General features: G+C 42.6%; 1 protein-coding gene and 1 long non-coding RNA gene across 13 annotated transcripts in view; both read right to left on the bottom strand.

Annotated features, from left to right (window-relative positions):
- Positions 1-16,878, bottom strand: part of LOC119027045 — a 56,679-nt gene extending 39,801 nt beyond the window's left edge. Inside the window, exons 1-2 of one of the 2 annotated variants that reach the window (XR_005077283.1) lie at positions 16,488-16,878; positions 15,871-16,021 (exon numbers count right to left, since the gene is read on the bottom strand). This is a non-coding gene — a long non-coding RNA (uncharacterized LOC119027045). The remainder of the gene's footprint in view (positions 1-15,870; positions 16,022-16,487) is intronic. The other variant, XR_005077282.1, reaches the window with a different exon arrangement.
- Positions 16,879-21,944: 5,066 nt separating this feature from the next.
- dysf (dysferlin, limb girdle muscular dystrophy 2B (autosomal recessive)) overlaps positions 21,945-26,657 on the bottom strand; it is a 71,853-nt gene continuing 67,140 nt past the window's right edge. For all 11 annotated transcript variants that reach the window (XM_037111749.1, XM_037111748.1, XM_037111750.1 and 8 more), the window contains one exon: positions 21,945-26,134. In XM_037111749.1, the coding sequence (XP_036967644.1) occupies positions 26,078-26,134 (57 nt within the window). In that variant the 3' untranslated portion in view covers positions 21,945-26,077. The remainder of the gene's footprint in view (positions 26,135-26,657) is intronic.

Genomic DNA, 26,657 nt, shown 5'->3' with positions numbered 1-26,657 from the left:
TGTTTAGGTTCATTTTTCCATTTCGTCACTCAGGAAAACATCGTGGTTTGGCTTTAAATACCTGTTTTGTTGTTACCTGTTTACTTCCTGTGCAAAAAAGCAGAAAATACGCTGGAAATATAAAGAGGTCTTTTTAAAAAAAAACACTTTATTTTGAAGCCACACTGATTGTGGGATGATGTAAGTACACAACTCAACAAAACGTGTTTTTAGAAGTTGTAGTTTGTTAGCTACCTGTCCAGTTTGTACTATAAACAATTCCAAACGCTGATGCTAACTGCTGCTAACACACAGATAGCGGCAGTTATCTTGTGAGCTCAGTTAACCAAGCAGCTAGCGGTCGTATTGGCTGACTCCACTCAGACTGGGAGCTCGGACCACATATCATGTTGATTATTTAAATTTCTGAATGTTTTTAAACTAACATATTCTTACATATTGCACCTTTGGCTCCGAAATCTTACATATTGTATCTTTAATTTGATCGCAATTCAGCAAAACACCGTCCCTGCATCCTGACCGGTGCCAGTTTATTAAAAAGGAAAGTAATAAATGTTGGTCATCCCTCGTTAATTTTCCCTCAAACTCAACGAGCGCACATCATAATTTCCATTAATAAATATGACGATGTCTCGTCTCGCGCTCTCGGTAATGGCGGCCGAGGTAATCCTGGGTAATTCTCCGCCGGTCGACCCCGCGGGCGCCGAGCTCGCTGCCAGTAAACTCACGAGGCATCGGGGCTCATCTTCAGGGTGAAGCATCGAGACAACCAGCAGAAAGTGGGAGAGATTTACTGTAAAGCTGAGGTCAGTCGGTTTTTATAAGTTCAGGACAAACACACACACACACACACACACACACACACACACACACAGTATCGAGCCAGACAGATATGACATCATTGTGGTCGGTGATTCAATCGTCACAGGCGGCAACCGTGAGCCGAGCACATGACCGCAACCTCGTATATCAAGACCCCTGCAGTGTGTGTGTTCATGTGTGTGTGTGTGTGTGTGTGCAGACACTGGTGTGTGTTCTAATGATGAACTGCAGGAGGGGGATCTGTCTGTTTGGAAAAGCTGACAGCTCTATCCATTTTTCTGTCCACACGCTCGTCTGTCACATCTCGTTTTCTCTCTCTCTCTCGGCTCGTTCTGGTCTAGTCGAGACTGACTTCATCTCTTTGCTTCAGTCCATTGATCGGTGATTAATGATAATGTTTATACATTTTCATACGCTTCACTTAGACGCTGTAGTTGCTTCTTAGAAAACATCTGAGTCAGGAGATGATCGCTGTTGTTGGATTGGTCGTTCAACTGACCAAAGTTCACGTCAACGTTGACTTGTACTTACGTAACGTATTCACTAAGTTGTTACGAGATGGAACGTGGTCCTAATGTGTAACACAAGGTTTTGAGTCTCATTCCCAACTCGACAACTGCAGGACGACAACGTTAAGTGACAACAGACAGCTTGGTATTACTGATGCAACTGGATCGCGTCTTGTTTTCGAAGCATGAGTTAATTAAATCATTTAGTCTGTAATGGAAATGTTGTTAACCTTCTGCATCCATCAAATTGTGCATTTAACATTTTCTTTATGATAATACGTTCAAGCAGAAAATTTGAAGCGTAAAACAAACCGATACAGTCAACAGGACGCACATCTGCCTACACAGCTATAGCCTGAAACATAAATCAACAATAAAGAGGGATATAAGATGAATAATACATTAACATCATGCAGTCATGTTATGTCGCAACAGGTGACATGTTGGTCAGAAAGCTCTACTACCTACCTTTGTTTGTTTTATTCAGGTTTTAACATGACAAAGTCAGATTCTGAGTCAGTAAAATCGTGTTTTATCATGCAAATGTGTTATTAACACATTTTTATTTATTTTCCTTTTACATTAATCGAATTTCACAAAGTTTACTAAGCTGAGATGCCTGAAAAATGTACAAAATTCTGTGAATTTGAATGTAACCCTCTTTCTCTCTTCAGTGTATCTCTGTCCACGTTGTTATTTCTATGATGTCATGGCGTCCTGACGGCTCCTCTGACCTCTGACGAGCTGTAAATAACCCCGGCGAGCTCCTCCGAGCCGTCTGCGTCTCTCCGCCTCAACAACAGCGCGATCAATCCGTCTCATAAATATCAGATGCTGAATAATAAAAGCCGACTCTCAGGCTGACCCCGACCCTCCACTCAGCCTCTTCTGTCGCTCGCCGGTTGATAAATTCAGTCTCTTCGGTACATTACTGCCCCGCGGCGCCCGAGGTGACACATGCTCCCTCTGACTCTTGGCGCATGGCGTCACCAGGTTTACACCGAGAGCAGACAGGCTGTTATATTACTTGTTTATGGGGTATTGTTTCTAATCATGCGGTAAAAACATTTAACTCCCCTGCATTAATTCACGTATCGGCGTAGTGATAAAAGTCAGTCATATTTATAGATCTTTACGGCTTTACGACCGCCATGTTGTGAACCGCTCTGAGGACTCTAATGGCTCCAGAAGTGGCGGGTGTCACGGCTGTAAATGGAGCATCGACGTAAATAGATCAGTCAGCGGTTTCCACGTTTTAGCTTTAATGTTGAGATGATCTTCAAAAACAAACTATTGTACTATTGTTACAGTTGGTATTGACTGAATTTCTGATGTGTTTATTGGCTCTGGCGCCTTGTTACGACGTGAATTAAAGTTCCGTTACGTTATGACTTAAGTGCGTTTCTTACTTGGAAGAGAGACTTAAGTAAAACACACAAAAAAGTAACCGTCGTAATATTGTTACTCGCCTCCATCTGCCTGTTTTAAGCAGCTCTTCCTGCATTTAATAAAACCCACATATTCTAATTTTGGTGTTTTAAAATGAAACAGTGAGACAAATTTTACGTGTCCTCAGTAACATTTTCGATGTGATGTCAAATGTTCAATCTCCTTTAAACTCTGTTTTGGGCTCCGCCAAATTAAAAAGTCCCTCATTATGCTAATTTGTTTTATTTTGAAGGTCTACTCACTTTACTGTTCAAAAATACATTATTTTCTTCATCCTCTCCATCGCTGCAGCTCCTCTATTCACCCTCCAGCTGGATGCTCTATTTCAGTGCCTTGTCTCTTTAAGGGCCCCTTGTCTGCTCTGATTGGTCAGCTCTCACAGGCCTGAGCAGGAACCGCCCACTGTGAGTCGGCATTTGTTTTTGTAACCACGGCCATGCTGGTGGCGGCGACTGTGTCGCTGTGACATCATAACATTAAGGACATCTTGACAGCTTGTTTAAAGGAATAGTTACGGGTTGTTTGTCTGGCTTTCTACGCGTGTTGAGCATTTTGATTTTTTTTCCCAATATTAATACAGCACCTAGACGTACGTATAATGAATAAAAAAAGACTGACCATCCGCACAAACGGCACTAACGAGTCGCTAACCTCCATCAGCTGTTCTGTGCTCAGCAAGCAGCGTCAAACAATAAGCCAAAGGAGGCTATTTCTCACTTTCACATCACCGCAAGTATTCTGATTTAGTGCTCGTATAAAAAAATATATATATAAATATTGATTACTAGGCGCATTAGCGAGCAAGTCACTAAATCTCTTCCAGATCCAGGGGCGCTGCTCCGCGGCTTAACTCTGACCTCCGACCTCTGCCGGATCGGTAAAGTATCACCTTATTATCAAAAAGTTGGACGATCCCTCCCGCTTTAGACTCTTCAGCTTTTATCAGGTTTCACACCCCGACAGCTGTTGAGTTCGAACCCAGCAGGGCGTCCATCTCGCCGATGCTGTGTGTGTGTGTGTGTGTGTGTGTGTGTGTGTGTGAACAGCACCAGAATGTGTTTTACAGCCTGGGAAGGCAGCGTCCTCGGGGCTCGTGTTGTTAGTGAACCACATTCCTTCTCTCTTCTCATAATCACGCACAGACTCCACAGTTCAACACCGGGGCAGCGCTCGAACACAGAAGACACGCTGCTTTCATCACAGAAAGCAAAAAAAATAAATAAATAAAAAAATATTGATATCTTTTTCTCATTACTCCTAAAGTCTTTTTCTTATTAGCATCTTATGCCGTTCAATAGAATACCCCGCCGGAGCGTTTGTACACACACACATGATAGCGGTGTAATTTTCAAAGCGCGTCATGCTTCTCTGTGCTTTGAAAACTATATCGTTATCTGGCGTGCCAACATTTTATTAAAATAATCTCGTTCCTTATTTTAAGGAGGTTCACCTTTTGTGCGTATGATCCCCTTTGAGCTTGTGTTTATATATTCCTTTTTTTTCCCTCTATTTGTACGAGATGAAAGCTGTATTTATGATAAAGCTGCAGTCATAAAAAAAAAAAAATGCAGCACAGTTTTTTTCAGGACTGGAAAGATTAAGGCACTGTTTGCCCCCTTTTTTTTTATGTAATAATTGTAGCCGGGAGCTAAAAGAACTTATAAAACTTTAAAGAAAAACATTTTCCCCTTAAGCTTCAGAGTCAGGAGAGGCTAATTTATTTTTGTTTTGTGGTATTGATCATTCTGAAGCACTATGAGTCACTTTTTACAGTTTTAAAAAGCAGCCTTAGAGGCACGAACCACAACACCGACATCCACTCACCTCGTAAAGCTCTTGTGGCTAACGTTAGCGAACAGATGCCAAGTTAGACGTCTATTCACACACTGCGCAACATTAGCATTCCTTTGGGATCATGTTTCTTTTCAACTGATGAATTTAGATCCAAGATTTTGGTCTCTACCAACTTCTGATTGAAATATCTGGTTCTTTAGCTGCTAAAATCCTCAGCTAATTCCACCAGCTAGTCGCTAATTTCTTCTACTGTCTTTTGTTCAGTTCTGGATAAGTAATGAAACAGTGGATTTTATCAGAAGGTTTTCCCAGCTGCCTACTTTGAAAGCAAGATTCATGAGTAGTGGGAGTGAAACAAAACATTAAAGTTGCAGACCATGAAAGAAAACAATGAGCTAAAATGCTAAATGCTAAAAAGCTCTAGAGAATTAAAGTTGGGTGATGAATCACAGCTGTTCATCACTACCAGCAACACTTTTAGCATTACATATAGTTTTATGACATATATGATCCATTGTTAAAAATATTAGCTTATGTGCTAGCAGCTCTATAAATCTGTAGTAGGCACAGGGCAAGACTGACTTCTCCTCACCTCATAAAGTTGTTGTGGCTAACAGTTGCACATTTAGACGTGCGCAACCATTAGCATTCGTTTGGGATCATGTTTCATTTCACCTGATGAATTTAAGTCCAAGATTTTGGTCTCCATCAACTCCTGAATTAAATATCTGGTTCTTTAGCTGCTAATTGTTCAGCTAACCTCACTAGCTTGTCGCTAAGTTCTTCATCTGTCTGCTGTTTGGTTATGGAAAGAATGAGCTAAAAATGCTAAATGCTAAATGCTAAAAAAAAAAAAAGGTATGGGTGAAGATTCACGGCTGATATTTGGGATTGTCTCTATCAGCGACACCTTTAGCGTTATATGTCATTTACAAGCTATTGTTAACAACATTAGCCTGTATGCTAGCAGCTCTAACTCCTGATCCATCCATTCACTGTTAATAAATGTAAACATGATCTAAAATGCTTCAACTTTAGAGAAACACAGCACACACTGACACAGCAGAGGTATTACAAGGTGAGCAGGTGAAGGTGATAATAAACACTGTTGTGTTTTGGGCTTTTTTTTTTTTTTGCTCCAGTAAATCTTCACTGCAACCTTTTCCGTCTCACAACTAAACCGGAGAACTGCTCGGAGGATCGTCTGCACATGTTCCTTAAACAAAAGCAGAGAGCGGAGGAGGAACAGAGTTGTTCAGACTTCTCACCTCTCCCTCGTCTCCCTCGCCTGTCGTCTTCACCGAGGCCGTGAACCTGACAGGTGTGAAATTATACCTCCTTCTCCTCCCTCCCTCCCTCCATCCTGCTCTCCTGACCTCCGCACACTCACATCTGGCAGATGGTTAGTGGGAGTACAGGAGGGTGGATTCATGTGGGACAGGAAACTAGGTCGATATTCGGAGGGCTGATATTCACAGGTTTGTGCCTCGTACACTTCTAAAACGTTATCGATGAGCTACGAAAATGCTTTTGGACCACCGTGAAATGTCGTACGTAGATTGATGAGGCTTTTCAGGCTACTTACATTACAAAATGGATCAATTATCAAAGAGACACGATTAAAAACACACCTGATTACATTTTAATCCCAAATTTAGACATTTGTAAATGGTTAAAAATGATTAATACATGTGTAAAACACTCTAATGTTGTTTGTAGACAACATACAGTATAATTTAAGTGTTTATGCCTTCGTAAGCTATAGCCCACGATATATTTAAGTAAGCTAGTTTTAGTCGACATGAAGCAAGACGTTGAAACTAGTTTGCTTTGCGCCAGACCTGTGTCAGTGTTCAGTAGCACCACAGAGACACAAGGTTCATCTGAACTGGTCGAACATGAAGTCCGAACTAGCCAAAACTGCTGCACTTCCCGTGAAAGCCAATATTTTTAGTTTCTGTGTTTGTAGTCCATAATAAGACTGTCTTTCAACAATTTGCAACCAATACTGAAGAGGCTAAAAGCTAAAAATAGCTAACGTTAATCACCAAAAGGACAACAAAAAGGTACAAAGGTAGTATTATTATGTACGTGCTGACGACTTTTTAAATTACGTTGAAACTAGCAACATGAGGCACTGGAATCACTGCACGCTTGGTGAAAAACGTCACGGTTAGCTAGCTTCATGATATCCAGCTAATCAGGTCCATTTTTACTTTACACCCCACCAGCGTTTGTCAACCTTAATGAAGCCAAACGGGATCAAACTTCAGGTGAGGGAGAGCAGATTTCTGTCCGGACAACAAACTCAACAACCATCACTGTTTTCTCCACTTACCCCGTTTTCGACTGACGTTAAGCGGCAGCCGTCAGTCTGCTAACGTTACCGGATCAAGTGCATAAACACAAGGAGCGTACAGAGAAGCTAACCGCCAGCGTTTATCAGCAAGTGTGTGTTTGCATCTGCTCTATGTGCATATGTGATCCGTGTGCGTCACTGTGCACATCATGCACGTGTGTGTCCTCATTATTGTCTTCCTGTTTTCGTGGAAGTGTAACAGCAGTATTTGTAAGAGAGTTCACATCTCGTCGTTCGATCGTGCGTCAGCCTCCGTTTGGTAATCGCTCTAAACGATGCAGAGGCAGAGCTCCTCGCCGTTCTTACGTCTGCCGCCGCTGCCACAGAGTTCAGCCTCAGTTCTCTGTTTCTTCTTCCCCTCTTTTCCATGTCTTACAGTCTCCTCCTGCTCTCGCTTCTCTGCGGTGTGTGTTTTAATTTATTCATGGTCCTCCATGTGTCGCACAGCTGCGCCACAACTTCACCAAATCCTCGAGGCCTCGCCTCGAAAAAATCTGTGCTGGCTGCCGCTGTTCTCTCCATGTGAAAGCTTTGATCTCGAGTTCAGCCGGAGTCGCTCTGTGACACGAGGACGGAGATTTAAAATGCAGATCACGCGCTCTCATACACGGAGAGACGAACGCCTCGTCTGCGAGAGGAGACATGACAGCTGACAGGAAGCGGACGCTGAATTATGCTGCTTCGCTGTCCTTCCTCCTTTTACTTTATGTCCTGTTTTCCTTTAATTTCCCTCTCAACAAACCTTTCTCCTCCACGTCCCATCAGCCGTCACTGCATCGCCCTTTTCCATCCACCTCATTTCTTTTCCTCCCTTTTCTTTTAACGTCCTCTCAGTACAATACTCGGTCTGTGCGACTAAAATAGCGGTTCAGGTACGGTGCTGTGATTTCCATATGGCTCCCATTCACTTACCGTGGAGAAAGACTGTACTGTAGCAAACCGGGCTGTAAAAATATAACAGGGGCAGCTCTTTAAATGTAATGAAAACCCTGCTGCTCCATTTAGAAGGCTGCAGTTTCACCTGGTTGTTAGAGGTATTGTCTTGTACATGGGACTACTGACTGATCCCAAAACAGAAAGTCATGAGGATTTTTGTACTTGGTAGTCTTTCAGACAGCTGCTTGCTTTGTCTGCCTCGACTAGGAACGATGCTGATGAGTGTTGGTGTGAGACTGAAACAAGCAAAGATCAACGGAAAATAGGCATCGTCCATCGCCATCAGTAAGTAGTAATATTTTGGCTGTCGCGGCTGCAGTGTCTCTGATCTCGTTGGGTAGAGCGGACGGGCCGGGTGGCGTCACTCCGCCAGTCAGCAGTACGTAACGAGCCCAGAGACACTCTGACAGTGGTCAAGACAGACGACTGGGAGTGTTTACCTGGAATACTACAGCTCAAAAACCTCAGAAACCAGACATCAGCAGAGCTACTGGGTGGGACAGAAAATGGTTTTAATCGAGCATAAAGAACGCAAACCAATCAATCACCGGCAGAGTGAGCGGTGAGGATCCATTATATCCCCTCCACTGGATGGAAAAGTGTGACAGGCCAAAGGGGGGACGAGTAAGTCTTGATTAGAGCCACGTATGGACGTCTCGATCGCTCCCTTCTTCATATTTCTCATGAGTTCTGTACATGTTTTCATTCATTCACAAGAAATCAGATTAATCATACGGTAATTTGCATGATAAACATTAAAAAATGTTAACAAGAACAGACGTTAAAGAGGAGTGGCGGAGACGTTAAACAAGACAAGAATCTGAAGTCAAGACCTGCTTTCACTTACGGTCCACACACACACACACACACACACACACACGGCATTTATTAATCTAAAAATACTTAATGCAGGTTGAATAACTGGATTCATAGAAATACGTTGCAGCTGCGTGTGTGTGTGTATTAATACGTTACACAGTGTTCAGCTTGTCTAATCAAACACAATGAACTTGGAAAAATACAAAAACACACACACACACACACACACTCCAGTAATGAACTGTACTTTTCAGACAAATTATATTAGTAGAAACACATGGGTAACACACACACACACACACACACACACACACACAGTCATAATCTCAGCTCATAGGCATTAATATCAGGGGTGATATAATGACTCCCGAGGGTCCTGACCTTTATAAGTGGGATGGAAAACAAAGGCAGCGCTTACACAGCCGCCCACACACACACACACAACCACACACACACACACACACACACACACACACACACACACACTACTCCAACTTCTTGCTATGATTTATTGTGATAAAAGGGAGGACCGTGGCCTTGGCAGTCTGCGCTACATTTTTACCAAGATGATGTTTTTTTTCTGCCTGGTTATTTGTGTTGGTACTGAAGCAAGTCTGTGTGTGTGTGTGTGTGTGTGTGTGTAGCCGTCGAGCTAAGGAGTTGATATCTTTCCAGCTACTGAAAACATTTATTTATTCTTTCCTCCCTTTTTATAAATGGTTTTTAGCAGTCAGAGTGTGTGTGCGTGTGTGGAGAAGGTGAATGACTTTGTTTTCGTGCCGTAACCTTAAAATTTATGTTAAATATTGTTATTGTATTTTCTACAGTTTTTATGGGCTTTCTTAGCAATTTCTGGAACTTGAACAGATGTGACGAGAGAACATTATTCATCATTAAAAGAAGTCATTTTAAAAATACAGCCAGAGTTTTAGTTTAAAATTAAAAAGGTAGTGAACGCGAACATTATTGACAGATTGTTGACGTTGTGTCGAAGATGTCTGTGTTGCAGAAATTGCTAACCAGCTAGCCTTGTACTGCAAGATAGCCCGAGTAGCTTTAGCTTTAGCAAGTAGCTTTAGCAAGAAAATAAACTCACATAAGGAGAAAGGAGATACTTTACACCTATTTCCTTACGTTAACAGATAAACACAATCACACACTGTCTGAATTCAAGCTTCATTTAAACTCATTTAAAATGTGCCAAAACATTCTTAGTTCGTCTTTTCCCAATTAACTCTAGTTTGAGTAGAATAAATCCTCAATTCACTGAGTAAAGATGTGAAAATATTTCGTGTCTACGCTCCGTTTTCACCCGTTGTTGACACCCTGACTCTCTTTAACCCCTCTTCAATAAAAGTCCCGGACAGTCGCCGTAAATCGCCTCCATCCTCAATCGTCTGTCTTCAAACTGACCTCCAAATTTATCCACACGGCTTTAACAGGGCAGGAACAATAAGAGCACAGGTCTCTGCTGATGCTGATTCTGGGTAAATGCCTGATTTCATTTGGTGTTTGACGCCATAATGTTACCAGCAGCTATTTGTGACGAGCCAGAGGACAAAATCAGCACCGCAAAAACAACAATCCGGATGAAACAGGATGTCGTACCAGAGGGAACTGGAGGCAGATACATGAGTCTGAATTTAAGGTTTTACTGATTACTCCTAATATGCTGAGGTAGAGGTTTGAAGTCTAGACCGCCCACACACACACACACACACACACACACACCAGAAACCCCTTATTAGTCAGCTAATCTTCTTCTACAGTAGAGCTGCTTTAAAAAACACACACCACCAGGGGGGTAACACTAAATCAACTGGTGGGGCTGCGATGAAGGCCGCAAGTACAACACACACACACACACACACACACACACACACACACACATACTCCTCTAATAGCCATCTTGGCAGAGCTACAGTGCTGTTATCTTAATGGGTAAATGTGCAGTTGAGTCAGTGAACGCTACACAGACACACACACACACACACACACACACACACACACACACACACTTGTATTTATAAAAATATATATCTAGACAATAATTTGTTTAGCATAGTAACATATTGGTAATATATTAGTACAGGAAGTAATGAGAGTAATAGTACTGTAATTTAAAAAGTATATAAATATATACATATTAAAAACTGACTGTACAAACACACAGTTTAAAAGTACAATGTTGAACACACACACACATACACACACACACAGAGCAGCCTGTAAAATGTTCTGCTCCCTATACCTTTGGCTCTAATTGGCGGAGGGCTGTGATTGGCTGCTGGACACCTGCCAACAACCAGTGAGAGGCCACGGTCTGCCCGATCGAAACCACGTCCTCCTAAAACAGCAGGAGAGCAGCGTGTGTGTGTGTGTGTGTGTGGTCACTTTAGAGTACAAACAGTAATGACACACACACACACACACACACAGGATGTTTCACATACTTTATTAATTTAAGGTTTTATGGTAAATGTAGACTGTAATCATGCAGCCATTGGTACAGTAATTGTGTGTGTGTGTGTGTGTGTGTGTGTCAGCCACATGTGTTAGAGTCATAACACTCACACTAGGAGGTTTTAAAGCCACAATGGTCCTTGTAATGTAATGGCTGCTGCGCTGCCTACATGAAATGGTCGACACACCTTTCAAACACACAGAAGAACGAGTCGCACAACGACGGAGCCTCGAAATGTGCTCATGATTACACACACACACACACACACACACACACACACACACTGTTTGCTGAAACGTGTGGCTGCTGATGTTTGGTTTATCTCTCTTGTCGTTAAACTTAACCGTGACATCCACTCTGTCACGTTTTCCTATTTCGAACAAACTCATCGTCCATCTCAACTCTGCTTTGTTCAGGACGGGGAGAACATATGAACTCCAACCCTGAAACTTCTTCCTGCACCACTTGTTTCTTTATTCTACCTGCCTCTCTACTGTATTACTTACAAACAAACATCATGCTGTGTTGAAGAAGACTTTAAACAAGAGACTGAGACCATAAACTCATCAGGAAACTGTTCGTGGAGTCAATAAATCGAGTTAGAAGTCAGGTAATTTCCTCATAATCTTACATACAATCAGACTTATGTTTGCAACCAGCGGAGTTACCAGACCGAGAAGCTCCGTCCATATTTCATACTGTCAGTGACTTGGATCAAATGGATCAAATGCAGACCTAGAAACTGGACAACAACATCAAAATGAACAAAAATAAAAAACAAATGTAAATCGCCTCCTTCCATCTGAAACCAGCGGAGAAAGTAACAGCTCCAAAAACTGATTTCAGGGAAGTAACTTTTTTATTTCTAATGTTTGAAGACTAAAGAGAGCATGATGGAAACCTCGCAGTGACACACTTACACATGGAAAATACATGCTAATATTCTCCCTGTCACACACACACACACACACACACACACACACACACACACACACACACATCAAGCAGAGATGAGAGTCGACCGGTCCTGCGCTGAAGTAAGGGAAACAGTTATAACGTTAAGTGGTCGCCGTTGGAAACTGAGCCGAGCTGTGCAACAGAATTAGCGCCGATGTATGGCTCTATTGTAGCAGACGCCTTTGAAAACACACACACACACACATACACACACACACACACACACTATACGCACTTATGTCATTAAGTATCAGAATTACACACACACAGATGCGAAAACGATTTGGTGATTAAAGGTTAAAGTTTAAGAGCAGCCATGACCAAACACACACACACACACACACACATACACGTCGCCCCTCATTCTGAAAGCAGGCCGAGAAAACAAGCGGTAAACTCGGTTAAAATGGATTTATTTTATGAAATCTAATAATCGCAGCAATAAAAACATACTGGAATGATGTTCTGGCCGTTTCCTCTCTGACGTCTAAACCCCCTTTTTCCTGGTCGCATTTACAGAGGTGAGCGAAAGGATATGAGACAGTGTGCGTGTGTGTGTGGAGCATTAACTCAAGGATGCAAAGAAATAAAAAAATAAAAAAAAACAAGGGAAGAAAAGAAAGAAAGAGTCCAAGTTACATTCAAATAAAAGGATTTAACCCAACAGGATGTTACATCATGAAGCTGGCACGGCGTCCCGGTCGCTTTGATTGGTCGTTTGAGCCCGAACATGCAAGTCTACACCGATTTAAGTTTAACTGCACCAGCCCCGCTATAAGTCCCGGCTTTAGGAATTACATATAAACTGAGCATTTAATTAAAATAAATAGAACGAGGAGGACGACTGGAGCGAGGAAAAGAGAAGTAAGACAGGAAACAAAGAGCTGTAAAATTAGCGAGGAGGGCTTAGAGAAGGAAAGGAGAAAGGGAATAAAAAGAGAAATATATATGAACAAGAAAAAAGGGGGGGAATAAAATAGAGAGGTGAATGTATCTGGATCAGTTTTTGGCTGCTTCTCAAGGCTTCTTGTGTTTTAGGAAAAGGGGAAAAGCAAACCACAGTATGAGTGGGTAGAAAATATTAAAGCGAGGCTCGTCTGTCCTCGCTGGCACCACTTCTCCCCAGACAGAAACCAATTAGAGAGTTATAGACCTCCGGATCAGGACACAAAGGGAATCTTAACGCAGAATATCGTGAGCTTGCTCACGGCGTATTAAATCATAGGAGTAAAATGGAGGCGAGTTCCCTTGAAAGCGTCTTTCGGGGGCCAGTCACGGTGGTCCCGGGGCCGCCGCTGGCACCGAGAGGTATCAATAAAGGTTGCGACATTCAGGAGTCTGGAGGGGTTTAATGTAGCGAGGAATAAAAAAAGGTGGACGAGGGGGAATACTGGAGGCAGGGTGGCCCGCCGTCTGCACAGAGATCATGAAATATCCTCAAGCGTGCGTGAGATGTCGAAGAACAGGTTTTATATTTCATTTTGATGCTATAAAAAGGTAGTTTAAAGTTCACATGTGAAGCAGATACTCAGTGGAAGAGTGTTGGAGTTCAACAACATCTTTTCTTGCTTTTATTTTATTCTCGATATGATGTTTTCATGGAAATCTGGTTTATAAGACACCTATTTACATATAATATCATACATTTCCTGGTGGACAGACAGGTTTACTCGCTGCGCAGCTAGTTAGCTCAGTTAGCAGCTACAGCTAGCCGTATTATTAGCTAGCTGACTCTGTGGGGGAGGAGGAGAAAACCTGCTGAGAGGAGGAGGAGGTTTTCAGGCATGAGGAGCAGAGTAGACCGAGTGTTGGAGAGTCAGCTAACACGCCCACTAACTGCACGGCTAACTGAGCTAACAACTTAGCAACAAATAAATCCCTCCATCGGCTCACCTTGTAAATCCCTGACAGACGAAGCAGCCAGATGACATCTGAGTAAACAAGCTTTTCAAGGTAATGATGAAACACTTCAGCGTATCTGAGCAGCAAAACTGAACGCTGTGGTTGTAAACTCGACAGGACAGAGGAAACACAGCATGCACGACCCACTAAGAGTCTAAACACAACCCCTTTGCACCTTGCGCCATGTTTATCCATCGTTTAACCAGGAGAAGGAGTTGGACACACCCTAAATTCACTCAGAGCCGTGCTCCATAAATCGTTTTAAATAAAGCCACCACAAACGGATCAGGACGCTGCAGCGATGAGGAGTTCAGCGACCGGACCAGCACCGCTCTCATACGAGACAAAGAACAATGAGCTGCTCTCAGAAACACTGTGTGTGCACTTATAGATTTATAGAGCAATCATCACAGTACGAAACTCACTTTACTATCTGTGCAACAACACAGAGGCATATTGTGTAACTGTGACCACCAGAAAGCAACTGGAAACACACACTGTTAAACAAACAAAAAACACACATGAGAGGGCCCATAAACACTGTCAACAAACATCCAGCAGCACACACAACAATGTGGGCACGCGGAGAGTAAACACTGGAAACACATGAATCAACGAGAACCAGCGAGATCCAACAGGAACATCAGGACCAGGCCTGTACGGACACCGCAGTCATGTGATCCAGGTCTCCAGCAAGACGTTTTAATGGGGCAAGGAGAGTCGAGTCGTTAGTGAAGGAAAGTCGAGTCGTTAGTGAAGGAAAGTCGAGTCGTTAGTGAAGGAAAGTCGAGTCGTTAGTGAAGGAAAGTCGAGTCGTTAGTGAAGGAAAGTCGAGTCGTTAGTGAAGAAAAGTCGAGTCGTTAGTGAAGGAAAGTCAAGTCAAGTCGTTAGTGAAGGAAAGTCGAGTCGTTAGTGAAGGAAAGTCGAGTCGTTAGTGAAGGAAAGTCGAGTCGTTAGTGAAGGAAAGTCGAGTCAAGTCGTTAGTGAAGGAAAGTCGAGTCAAGTCGTTAGTGAAGGAAAGTCGTGTCGTTAATGAAGTCAAGTTTAGTCAATTTCTGTATTCAGAAAAGAAACACCAAGGCGGACACACCAAACAAACATTAAAACATTCTCTACTGCAGACACAAACCCTCCACAACATCTCCCCCAGATAACCACAGCCATGAGAGCACTTACACACACTTCATTTCACTTCATCACTGTTTTTACTGTCAGCCTCAAAGGTCGTTAAGCGCTGCCTTTTTAACGAGCCAGCAGAATAAGAGCCCCCCCTTCGTCCCGCTTAACGAGACAGAATAAAAGCCCCCCCCTTTAACGGCCCCAAATCTTATTAGCACTGATGCTAATTTGTAATCATAACATCCCACTGTTTCAGTAAAATCTCACTGTGCGTGAGCGAGTGTGAGAAAAGGCCACACACACACACACACACACAATCACACACATACACAACCAGCAAAAAACCAAACAATAGAAGTCGAGCAACACCAGGCCGAACAAAGACGGGCATTGTTTCGTTGGGACGAAACTGTGAGACAGGACAGAGTTACAGCTCCCACACTGCACAACACACAAACACGGACAGTAATGATGTTGCTGAGGCCTGATGTGCTCAGAAAAACATGACAAACAGGGCGTTTTTGGTTTCTTTTGTCTCGTTGAGCTGCTGAACTTCCTGTCAGGAGCAGGAAATGGACGAGTGTTAGATGTCAGGAGCCTCTCCTTGACATTTACAGACTGTTTGTAAGTGTGTGTGTGTGTGTGTGTGTGTGTGTGTGTGTGTGTGTAGGTGTGGGTGTGAATGACATCCGTCAAAGACCTTGAAGACGTGCGAGGGTGCCCCGTGACTCCACACTTACTGTTCTTTTCAATGTCGAAGCCGTTTCCTTTAAAAGTCCCTTCAGAATAAGTCTGGACGTCCGCTCTTGTGCTCTCACGCTCCTCTTCCTCCTCCGGCTCGGCTCTCCTGTCTCGTAACTTTTTCGGTCCGATGTGTGAAGGTCGAAACATCTAAGATAAAGGAGGACAGGACATTTTAGAAAACAGCATCTTGGGAAATTTCAGGAATGTGTCAAAGGTTTTTGTCCGAGGTCAGCTTCGGGCGATCAAACCAGTTTTCCGTAACATGCGACAAGCTAAAATAAACACGACACCTGGAGGATGGAAGACGTTCATCTTTGAAGCTAAAATATATTTTTTATCAACCATAAAGACCCAGAATTTTCCCTTAATTTAATTCAAAATCTGATGTTATTTTCTCAAACTGTTTTATATAAATGCTTTTCAGAACCTCCAAAATGTTAGAAATGTCCAGTTATTCACAGTAAAGCAACAAAACATGTGATAAAAGTCTAAATAAAACAAAATAATATCATGTCTTGTCTTTATAATCATCTTGTCACCCTTCAGATTCATTGTGTGAGTTCTCAGAGGGTTTTTTTTTGCTAACAAACAATCACAAATTAAATGTTTTCACCTCTTCATGATGCTTAAGGTTGAAATCTGCCGGCTTGGAAATCGAATGCGCCTCAGGTAAGATCTGTTCAGAAACAGATCTCTTCAGATACCTTCAGTTAATGTTTGCAGACGGATCCTGGAGTTCAACAGGTGAGCACAAGCAGACAGGAACATCCACTTCCTGGTTTGAAGGCACATGACCAGAAGTGTTTCACATGACCGACCTGAACCTGTGAGGAGGAATTCAGACTCCAGAGGACAGAAGACACAATCAAAACTACAATCAGATCCGGACTTTCTCCAAAGAGGCCTCACTGAGGAAGGAGAAGATGAAAAGTCCTCATTTCAGATGGATTCTGTGTCAAAACCAGCTATACCCTACTGGAAAAACCAGCATAAACCATGTTGTGTTCTGGTGCTGGTTTTGGTGCTGGTCTATGCTGGTTTCTCCAACAGGGCAGACATGTTAATGATAAAATAAAAAATAAAAATAAAATTTGAATGATCTTAATTGCATATAAATGTATTCAAAGTATTCAAAATATCCTCTTAAAGCCACTGTAAGTGATATATTTGTATTAAAATTTGGTCAGAGATGTTAGCTCAAAGTTAGAAGTTAGCTATTATGCTTTTTGTGGCCTACAGTTGAATATTTTCAGATGATTATAAAAAAATACTGGTTGATTTCCACTTGATACACACTTTTCATGAGCTTTTGGGCTTGAAAAGTAGAAATACTTGCTATAATTTCCTTTAATTCTAACGATCCAGGACATCATGAAAACAAAACTCCCACACAAACTCCCAATAAAATCCCTCAAAGGGAAGTTCAGCAGGTTGAGAACCTGTCTTGAAGTGATGATCACATCCAGACTGGACAAAATGTGGATTAAAGGTTTTTTTAGACGTTTGAAAACCTGATTAAAATGTCTATAAAAAAAAAAAACATTTACTGGTTTCAACACAAACACCGTCTCATCTCTTGACCTAGTCAGGTTATAATCACTGGTTTATGGACTGTGTGATAAATATCCGTGACAACCATCCAGACATTCCCTCCTCACCACATCATCCCGCCGCTCCAGCTGTTCCCATCACGGAGTGTTTCGATGAACCGGAGGATGAGGTAAAGAGCCGACCACCCTCTCTTACCTGAGCGCCCTGGAAGACGTCGCAGCGTGCAGCTTCGCGGTGACTAAACACCTCAGCAATTCGGTGATTAGCATCTTGTTAAATTATATTGCTTTTTCCACTGAGCTGTTCAAACTGCATTCCTCACTGCTAGTTAACACTAAGACTAATGAGAGGAGCATGGCGTGTAAAAAATGACTTTACAAGCGTGTGTTGGTGGTACGCGCACGGACGGAAAACAAACAAAGACGCGCGGTGCGAGTGTGTTGCGATCCGGACCGACGTGCACGTCAAAATGGGGTCAGTTTGTTCTGTAAGAAGCAAATCATTACCAGACTCGTCGGTCCAGAATCGAGCTGGAAGACACGAAGACTCTGATTCACGTTTGAGTTACGGAGGGTTGTTAGCTAACGTTAGCGTCTAACTGCCATTGCTGTTACTAAACTGGCGATTTATAATAGATCCAGATTTTTGGTCCCAAAGATGGAGCCCGTTCAATGCAGCGAGAGTCGACTGAAAAAGTGTCTTACTTCCTGCTATAGTTTCCCACACTTGACGCTGCGGTGACATCACAGATTTTATGTAATATTCGTAAAAGAAACGACTGAGCTTGCTTGCAGGTCGAAGCGTCGACAGTTTCACAGACAACCCTTTTAAATTGGTGCTCTTTGGGCAAAATGGATTATTTTTTCGTTGCAATACCTCAAATAGCTACTGGGTGAAATCCAGGATGAGCACCAGGCTTTGAAACCAGTTTACATAGAGACCAAACTGTGAAACAACATCGTCACGTGATGCACTGCAGCCAAAAAGACTTTAAGCTAACTTTGTGAAAGAAGCATCTCTAAAACTGGATACACTTTTTTTTCATGCGAAACGACTTGTTTCTCGGTCATAATTTAGCCTTTCGGTCTGTTAACATGTGGAAAGACTAGAGAAGCAGCACAATCACATTATTATATCGCTGTTCAAGCCGTTAGCGGTGAAAGTCTCTGGCTCGATTGCTCTGTGGGCCCCACGACACAGCAGCTATGACAGGCGAGTCATTTTGGCGTCACGTGCAACATGGCAGCTTTCGTATAAATTAACAGGACTTCAGCTCAATTCTTCTGACATGTCTGGTCAGCTACCAAACCGAGTCATTAGCGCCTCGTTCTGGACTGAACGCTGATGTTGATCCTTCATTGGTCCGTAAAAATTAAATTACTTCATCCGTAAGGGAGAGTATCTTGGTTTGCAGCGTTCACATTGAGCCTCCTGTTGCTTTTCTGATCAAATTTGAGCTGTTTCAGGTTGAAGTATTTCAGAAATATTGCACAGTTTGTGTTTTTTATCGGAACAAGACTTCAGAAAAGTTGGAAAAACAGAGCTTCAAGTACGTATGTAGAGATGTGAACACAGGAATCACCTCCATCAGTACATTCAGTAAACCAACATGGGATTAAAGATGTCTACCTGTTTATATATCTTGTGTTTTATATCTCCCTGATTCAAGGATCAACTGACTCAACTCTTAAAGCCCTCGTGTCCATTCAACACCGTACCCCTGCAGCTGGATTTCACTACAATGGAGTCATTTGTTCCCGTCTTTCCTCCCAAAAAAAGGACGTAAACCACGAGTTGGAGGCCAAACGTTGAACATCAGCGCTCACTGACAGACATCTTCATCCAGTCGAAGCCCAACAGGCCGAGATCTGCTCTGAGAGGTGTCAGAGCAAGCTGTTAACACACATCTGTACATGTGTGTGTGTGCGCTGAGTGTTTGCAAGCTGATATCATATGTGTGTGTGTGTGTGTGTGTGAGAGAGAGAGAGTTTGTAAGCTGATATCACTCTGAACTCTGGCAGTGTGAGGGGTAGACTCACAGGTACAGATGGGGCTACTGTGGTTTTTACCCGCTGCAAGTGTTTGATGTTGTAGCCGCTACGTGTGTGTTTGTGTGTGTGTGTGTGTGTGTGTGTGTGTGCGTGTGAGGTGATAATGAAACAACTAGAATCCAGCGTGCCAGCCTCCCCTCCAGTCATTTTCCATCACATCTGGTGAAACGCGGCGCACTTTGACCCCTCAGCGATCAAAAAGCAGAGGATGCGGGTATGAACAGCTGTAAACAAAATATATATATATTTAATTATTTTTTATTTTTTTTGCTTTGCTTTTTATTTCATTGCCAATTAACATAGCAGAGGGATGAGACAACAGGATGAGGAGAACGAAGGAGGGAGGAGGAGGAGGATGAAGGATGAAGTTCGACTTTGAAGAAGAAGCAAAAAGCGTTTTGTTTGTTGCTGTCTTGATCTCGCCGATGTTTACTCACTTAAGACAATAAATGAATAAAGTCAGCAGTTAAATAATAATTCAAGCTGATGACTGATGTGTTTTCTAATGTGTGGGCACCATTTTCTTTTGTTCTTGTTTGCCATCTTCTTCCATTTCATACGCTGAGCCTGCTTGTCACTCGCTGAGTCGAATATCTAGTTCTACAATTTGTTACCATAACCAAAATAATAATTTAAAAAAAGTATAGATAACAAATATAAACATCTAGGATGGACGGGGATGACATACGTAACTGAAATATGACACAAGGTCAAATTAAAAACAGCTGCTAACTCCACACCCCTCATTTACAACATGTGATGTTATGAACAAACGACACAGAGTCGTCTGCAAACAGTCGAAACATCGCTGATGTTCACATAGCTTTACATGTTACAACAAATATTCAGATTAAAGTATAAGAACACAAACAACAACGAGTAAAATATAAAAAACTTTTGCACCGTAACGTTAAACAAAAGTGAAATATGACTTGCAAGAAAGAAACTTTGATTTTATTTCAGATTTACAGGAACTGGATTGAAGTTGGAACGCGTAAGAAAAAACGTGTTTACTCTTCGGTGGATTCGACTGTTTCAATGCAAAACTAATTAACTACGATTATTAATAGAATAAAGTATAAAACAAAAATATTGCGTTAAACTCTGGGAACTTTCAGAACTTCCAGGTTTTGTTTGCAGATTACAAACGACTCAAGTTAAAAGAGGCAAAGATCCGACGTTTCAGCTGCAGCATGAACGCAGCCAAAGACCACAGCTGACAGAGTGGTGACGGAGGAAGTGATAAGGAGTGAGGAGGAGGAGGAAGAGAGGAGGAGGAGGAGGTCAGGGCTGGGTGAGGAGGAGGAGGAGAGGTGTGTTTTGAGACGGACCACCGCCACGGCCCACCCACACTGAACACACACACACACACACATATATAGACGCACTGTGGTCAGAGGTTCACCTGCAGTTCACGATGACCATAACAACACCCCTGAGAAGGGGAGCAGGAGGTGAGGGTGAGGAAGAGGAGAGATCTTGATGTGATGTGGTATCAGGAGGGATGGAGGGAGGAAACAAGGGGAAGGCAGAGTACTAATTTAAAGTCGTGGGAGCTCAGCAGAAGAGTTTAGAGTCCAACTTCTGCAGACATTGCGGATTCGGAACGAGGTCAGTGAACTAAACATGTATGTTAATCCTAGTGTTTCTCTTGTACACATGTAAATGCAAACAAATCATTACAACCATCATTAATTTAAAGACTTATTTATTTATATCCAGGCTGTTCAAACAGAAAATCTTAGGTTAGGCTACAAATTGAGTCCTGCTGTTTAAGCCCATATTTGTTTACATTTTGGCAAATCAGCAGTATTAAATGTGAACCGAATTAGCTATTAGCACTTCCTGTTTGCAGTGTGATCATTGATGTATGGATAATTATCACTGGATTACTTTGAGGTGGAAGCAAACTTAAAAATGTGATAATTCTAAGGCAAGTTCTGCAATCGGGACATGCATTTTTTCCCCCCTTTATTTTCTTAATGGATTTGAGTCCTGCTGTTTAAGCCCGTATTTGTTTACATTTTGGCAAATCAGCAGTATTAAATGTGAGCCGAATTACCTATTAGCACTTCCTGTTTGCATTGTGATCATTGATGTATAGCTAACTATCACGGGATTACTTGAGCTGGACGAAAACTTAAAAACGTGACAATTTTAAGGCACGTTCTGCAGTTGTGGCGTGCATTTTTTTCCCCTTCATCTTCTCAGTGGATTCATAGAAGTTTATTCAGAATGGTCATCTGAGATATTGTTATTCTTGGATGATGTGACTCATATTGAATCTAAAAATATGTATATCATGTCTGTGTGTTGAGTTTTGGCTGATTTGTGCAACTTTTTGCAGCCAAAATAGAAAATACTTACATTTTAGGACGTTTTTTTCAAATAATCTTGCTTTAAAAACAGTTTTATACTCATAGTGCAGTCATATTAATAACAATCACATGAAGAAACACAGGACGCGCTCATCAGAAATGCAGTTTAATTGATAATACTGACACATAACGCAGTGCACACACTATTGCTCTTTGGAGATCAGACGTCAGATACACGACACGTCGAGGATACATTCAGTCTGTGCCTCCCAGAAAAAAACATCGAAATATCACAGAAACTCGTCAAGTCAGGATCAACCACAACAAATCATTCACCAGGATTCCCGACACGTTATCGTTCAGTGCAGTTTTATGGCATCAGGAGTTTGTTACAGCAGATTTGTTTAAAGCCGAAGCGTAGTGCAGCATCTTTCCAGAGACTTCAACTCAAGACAACAGCGTGAAAAAAAAAAAAAAAAAAGCTAAAACTTTCAAACAAGTTTCACTTCTCATCCGCGACACTGACGAGTATTTTCCTTTGAGTGATTCAACAGTGTTTAAAGCTTCGTAAAGGCCACTGGAAGCGACATCTTGAGTGTTTCCGGTCTCTGTGTGGCTTTAAAGCCGAGGCACGAGTCGACGTTAAGCAGCAGCAGCAGCAGCAGCGGGTGTTAAGTGTTCGTCAAGGCAGCGAAGCTCAAAAAGCTAAAGGCACGTTACATTCACTGACAGCGCTAACAATCGGACAGAAACACTGCTGTTTTAGAGGCGAGTTTGCTGTATGAAATATAAGTAAAGCGACGGCGACCGACAGCAGGATTGTCGACATACAGGTCTTCACATCAGCAGGACGTTTGAAGCTCTCTTTCAAATATATAAAACTATTTCAAGAAAACTAAAATGTCTCTCCAGGCGCTGGGGATTTTCTCTCTGTTGGTTGTTTCACCACACTTTTTTTTTTTTTTAAAACATATTTACAAGTTTTTTTTGTTTTATTCCTGAAGATCACAGCCACGTCTTTTATTCTTTAAATGTTTCATTGATAGTTTTTCTGCCTTCACTGTTATCATTAAAGAAGCAACCATAACCAAGGACGTTGGTTTGAATCCCTGTTGATCAGCTTTTATTTCAAGTCCAACGGTAAATTTTTATCGCCTATAGTGACAAAACATCAGATTACTTTTACTTTGCCACCTTTTACAGCAGGTTCTAGACAAAAACATGTTATTTTTCATTCTCTTACGATTTCAAGTTCATTTTTTATTTGTGTAAGCAGATAGAGGAACAACAGTTGAACTTTAACTTACTTTGGCATCTCACAACTAGCCAGCTTTGGTGTATTTACCAGCCGGCGTCCACGGGGTAGGACCGCATCACGGCCCAGTCACGTTCCCATCGCGGCTTCGGTGTCCAGATTTATACTTTCAGCTCAAAAAGCTTCCTACAAGATCTTAACATTGATTTTAGCACCTCACAACAAACCAGCTCTGGTGTGTTTAGCGATCCAGCGTCTACAAGATCCGACTGTGTCAAGTCCCGGCATGATCCAAATCCAATCCAACCAAGCCATTCCCCTTAAAACCACCCGAACACTAAACCTCATAACGCTGAAATTAACATGAAAAGACGTCTCGCGTCAGCTCTGGTTGTTTTAAGGCGCAGCAGTTCTCTTCAGCCGCCACGTTTATATGATTTAGTTTGGACGCATTAAGAAACACACATACAGCTCATCTAAATGTGGTGAACGTCTTGCTGTCTAACACGTCCAAGAGCCACATTTGCGGTTTGGGAGCGGTTTGGACACGGCCACACCAACTGTCTCACAGCCGGTCCAAACACAGCTCATGTTCCCCATTAGTGGGTGAGTTATCCAACACTTGCTCGTCGATGATAGCAGGAGCCGGCGGCGAGGGATCAAAAGGCGACGCAGCTGAAATTACTTTTCTAACACCTCCTGCTTAAAAAACCCAAAGAAGTCTGATCGATCAGAACCAGTGAGGAGCGGTCACAGGGTTCCCCTGCACCTTTGATCCAACTGGACAAAGACAAATCGAAGTACAACGGTTCCCTAACCCTCAAACTGAGTAAAAGTCAATCGTTTATCTTGTCAGCCTCGGAGTCTCAGAACCATCCCGACAGGTGAGAACGACTCCATCCAAGCCAAAATGCCACGGTGGTTTCTGAGGAGCGTTAACGAAATTTAAACCTTTTAAAATAAAACACTTCATGAGCACGAGGAGCTGGACGCTGACATCGAGTTCAGAGCGAAACATTCTCAAACTCAGATGGTTTCATGTAAGTCTACGTCTCCGAGGACGCGGCGCTGCTGTGATATGTATACGCCGCGCTGGAGTTAAACCCGCTCCGACCCTGACGACACGTTGCCAAAACTGTCCAATAAAACGAGCCGCTCCTGAGCCCGTGTGACTTTTGTTTACGGGGGCCGGGTCGGCTCGTAATCGGCCCGGTGTGAACCTGAAACCGACCGCGCAGGACAAAGTCAACTTTTCCACTCTGGTGCAGGACCAAAGTGAACTCACAACACAGAAAACACGACGGAAAAACACCTCGAGACGACGGAAGGTGCAGAAGAAGAGAGCGGAGGTCAGACTCTCTTCTTCTGTTCTTTTAAATAAGGACTTCGGTGGGTTGTGTTTTTTTTTTTAAACGTCTAAGTCAGCGAGGGGGATGTTAAAGGATCAGACGACCTCAACACACACACACACACACACACACACACACACACTACAAACGTACTGTACTTCAGGAAATCCTGAAGAATCTGGGTGGATTAGTTCCTCTTCTCTAACCTTTCCTGTTCGGTTTGAGTGTGTGTGTGAGAGAGTGTGTGTGTGTGTGTGTGTGTGTGTGTGTGTGTGTGTGTGTGTGTGTGTGTGTGTGTGTGTGTGTTTGTAACAATAATATAAAGGTGTGTATGCTCAAACACACACGCACACACAGAAAGAGAATGAAGGCTGTGCTCATTAAAAGACAGACTAACCTCCATCCTCCAGTCCATGACTTCACTTTATGTTTCTGTGTGTGTGTGTGTGTCTGTGTGTGTGTCTCTGTGTGTGTGTGTGTGTGTGTGTGTGTGTTATCTGCACACATCAATCTATCTAAAACATCCTTTCTGCTAATAAAGCTCAAACCCCGGATCAACAAGAGCAAATCCCCCGACTTAACCCTCTGAACCCTGAGAGCGCTGAAAGACTGCAGCAGGAGGAGGAGGAGGAGGAGGATGAAATAAGAGGAAGAGGAAGAGAAGGAGGCGAAGAAGGAGAAGGAGGATTTGACAATAAAGAAGCTCAGAAGGAAACGGGGAAAGTGGGAAGAGAAGGAAATGTTTTTAGTGACTTGGGGAAGTTTTGGAGCTGTAATTGAAAAGTGTGAAAGAGAAGAGAAAGAACAGAAAGAGAAAAGTGAGAAGGACACAAGGAGGAGGAGGAGGAGGAGAAGCGAAGGTAAGGAGGAGGAAGAATGAGATTAAGAGGAACAAAAGAAGGAGGAGGAGGGTGGAGATGAAGGTGAGGAAAAAAACGGTGGTGATGACAGAAAACAGGGGAGAAAGGAGGGAGCAGCATGTGTGATGTTTAAGGCAATACACAAGATAACCCCAGATTTCTGATTGCACTTGAAGGCAGCACGCAGAGACGATTCAAAGAGAATAAACCCCGTCTGACTTTCTTTAACTTTCTAAACTTCGACAGCTTGAAGCGGCTCCGTCAGCTCTGACCTGACTTCGCCTCAATCGTAGAAACGGACGCAGCAGGAGGTTCGAAATCTCTGATTCCGTTTGCCGCCTTTTTAAAAATAAAAAATAAAAAAAAAACGTGGCAGCGTGTCGCTTTTTTATTCTCCTTCTTCTCTGCGTGAGGGCGGACGAGACGGAGGGATTACGAGGACGCGGGAGGGGAGACGCCTGCTGAGATCTGATCGGGAGTTTTTGGAAACACATCCGGTGAAGAAACGTCTCTGATGAATGGACACACACACACACACACACACACACACACACACACACACACACGTAAGAGGCGTTCATGGACCTCAGGCACTATTGCTTATCGGGTCTGTACAAAAGAGTGTAAACTTATCTGGAACACACAGTCAGATGAGTTCACGACTTCAACCAAACTTCAGCCACTTTTAAAGGTTCAAAAGAAACAAGAAATAAAATAAAAATCAGATCATCTCGGCCTCGTTTCTCTCGTAGAAACTTGTCCTTCATCCTGTCGGCTTCGCTCTCTCCGTTCTTTGTTCGTTACTGATCTCGTCCATCATCACTCGGCTGCCTTGGCTGGTCCGAAAGGTGCCACCATCTTCATGGCAGCGTAGTTCTGGAGGATGAAGAGGAGGTTGTTTTGTCTTTAATACATTCATCATATATCAAAATTGACCTCCTTCGCTTCTTGTTTGTCTTTCTTCGTCACTCTCACATCTTTCCTCATCTTTAAAGAGCTTTTTCCTTTCACCAGTAAAACATTAAAGAAGAATTTCTCCCCTGTTGGATTCATACTCCACACCACTAGGGGGCAGCATATCACCAGAGTGACCTCAAACTGCTGCTAACTGTTTTCTCTTCACACATTCATGACTTTTGCTGCTGTTAGCTACTTAGCTCAGTTAGCCGTGCATCTAGCTTAAACACAGAGGAGCGTATTAATGTTTGTTTGTCTTTTAATCAACTGTAAATAAACACTTACTATGTTAAAAGCTTATAAACTATTAAAGAATGTGAAAATTAACCACCATTTGCCAAATTATTATGTGTATTGAAGGTGTATTTTGTCAAATATGTCCAGAAAACCAGAGTTACCGACATCTGCTGCTCTTTGCTAGCCATCCCTGGCTGTTGCTAGC

Source organism: Acanthopagrus latus, chromosome 10 (assembly GCF_904848185.1).
Source record: "Acanthopagrus latus isolate v.2019 chromosome 10, fAcaLat1.1, whole genome shotgun sequence".
NCBI classification, from domain to species: domain Eukaryota; kingdom Metazoa; phylum Chordata; class Actinopteri; order Spariformes; family Sparidae; genus Acanthopagrus; species Acanthopagrus latus.
Note: the sequence above shows the minus strand (reverse complement) of the source record. Positions and strands in the feature narration are given on the sequence as shown.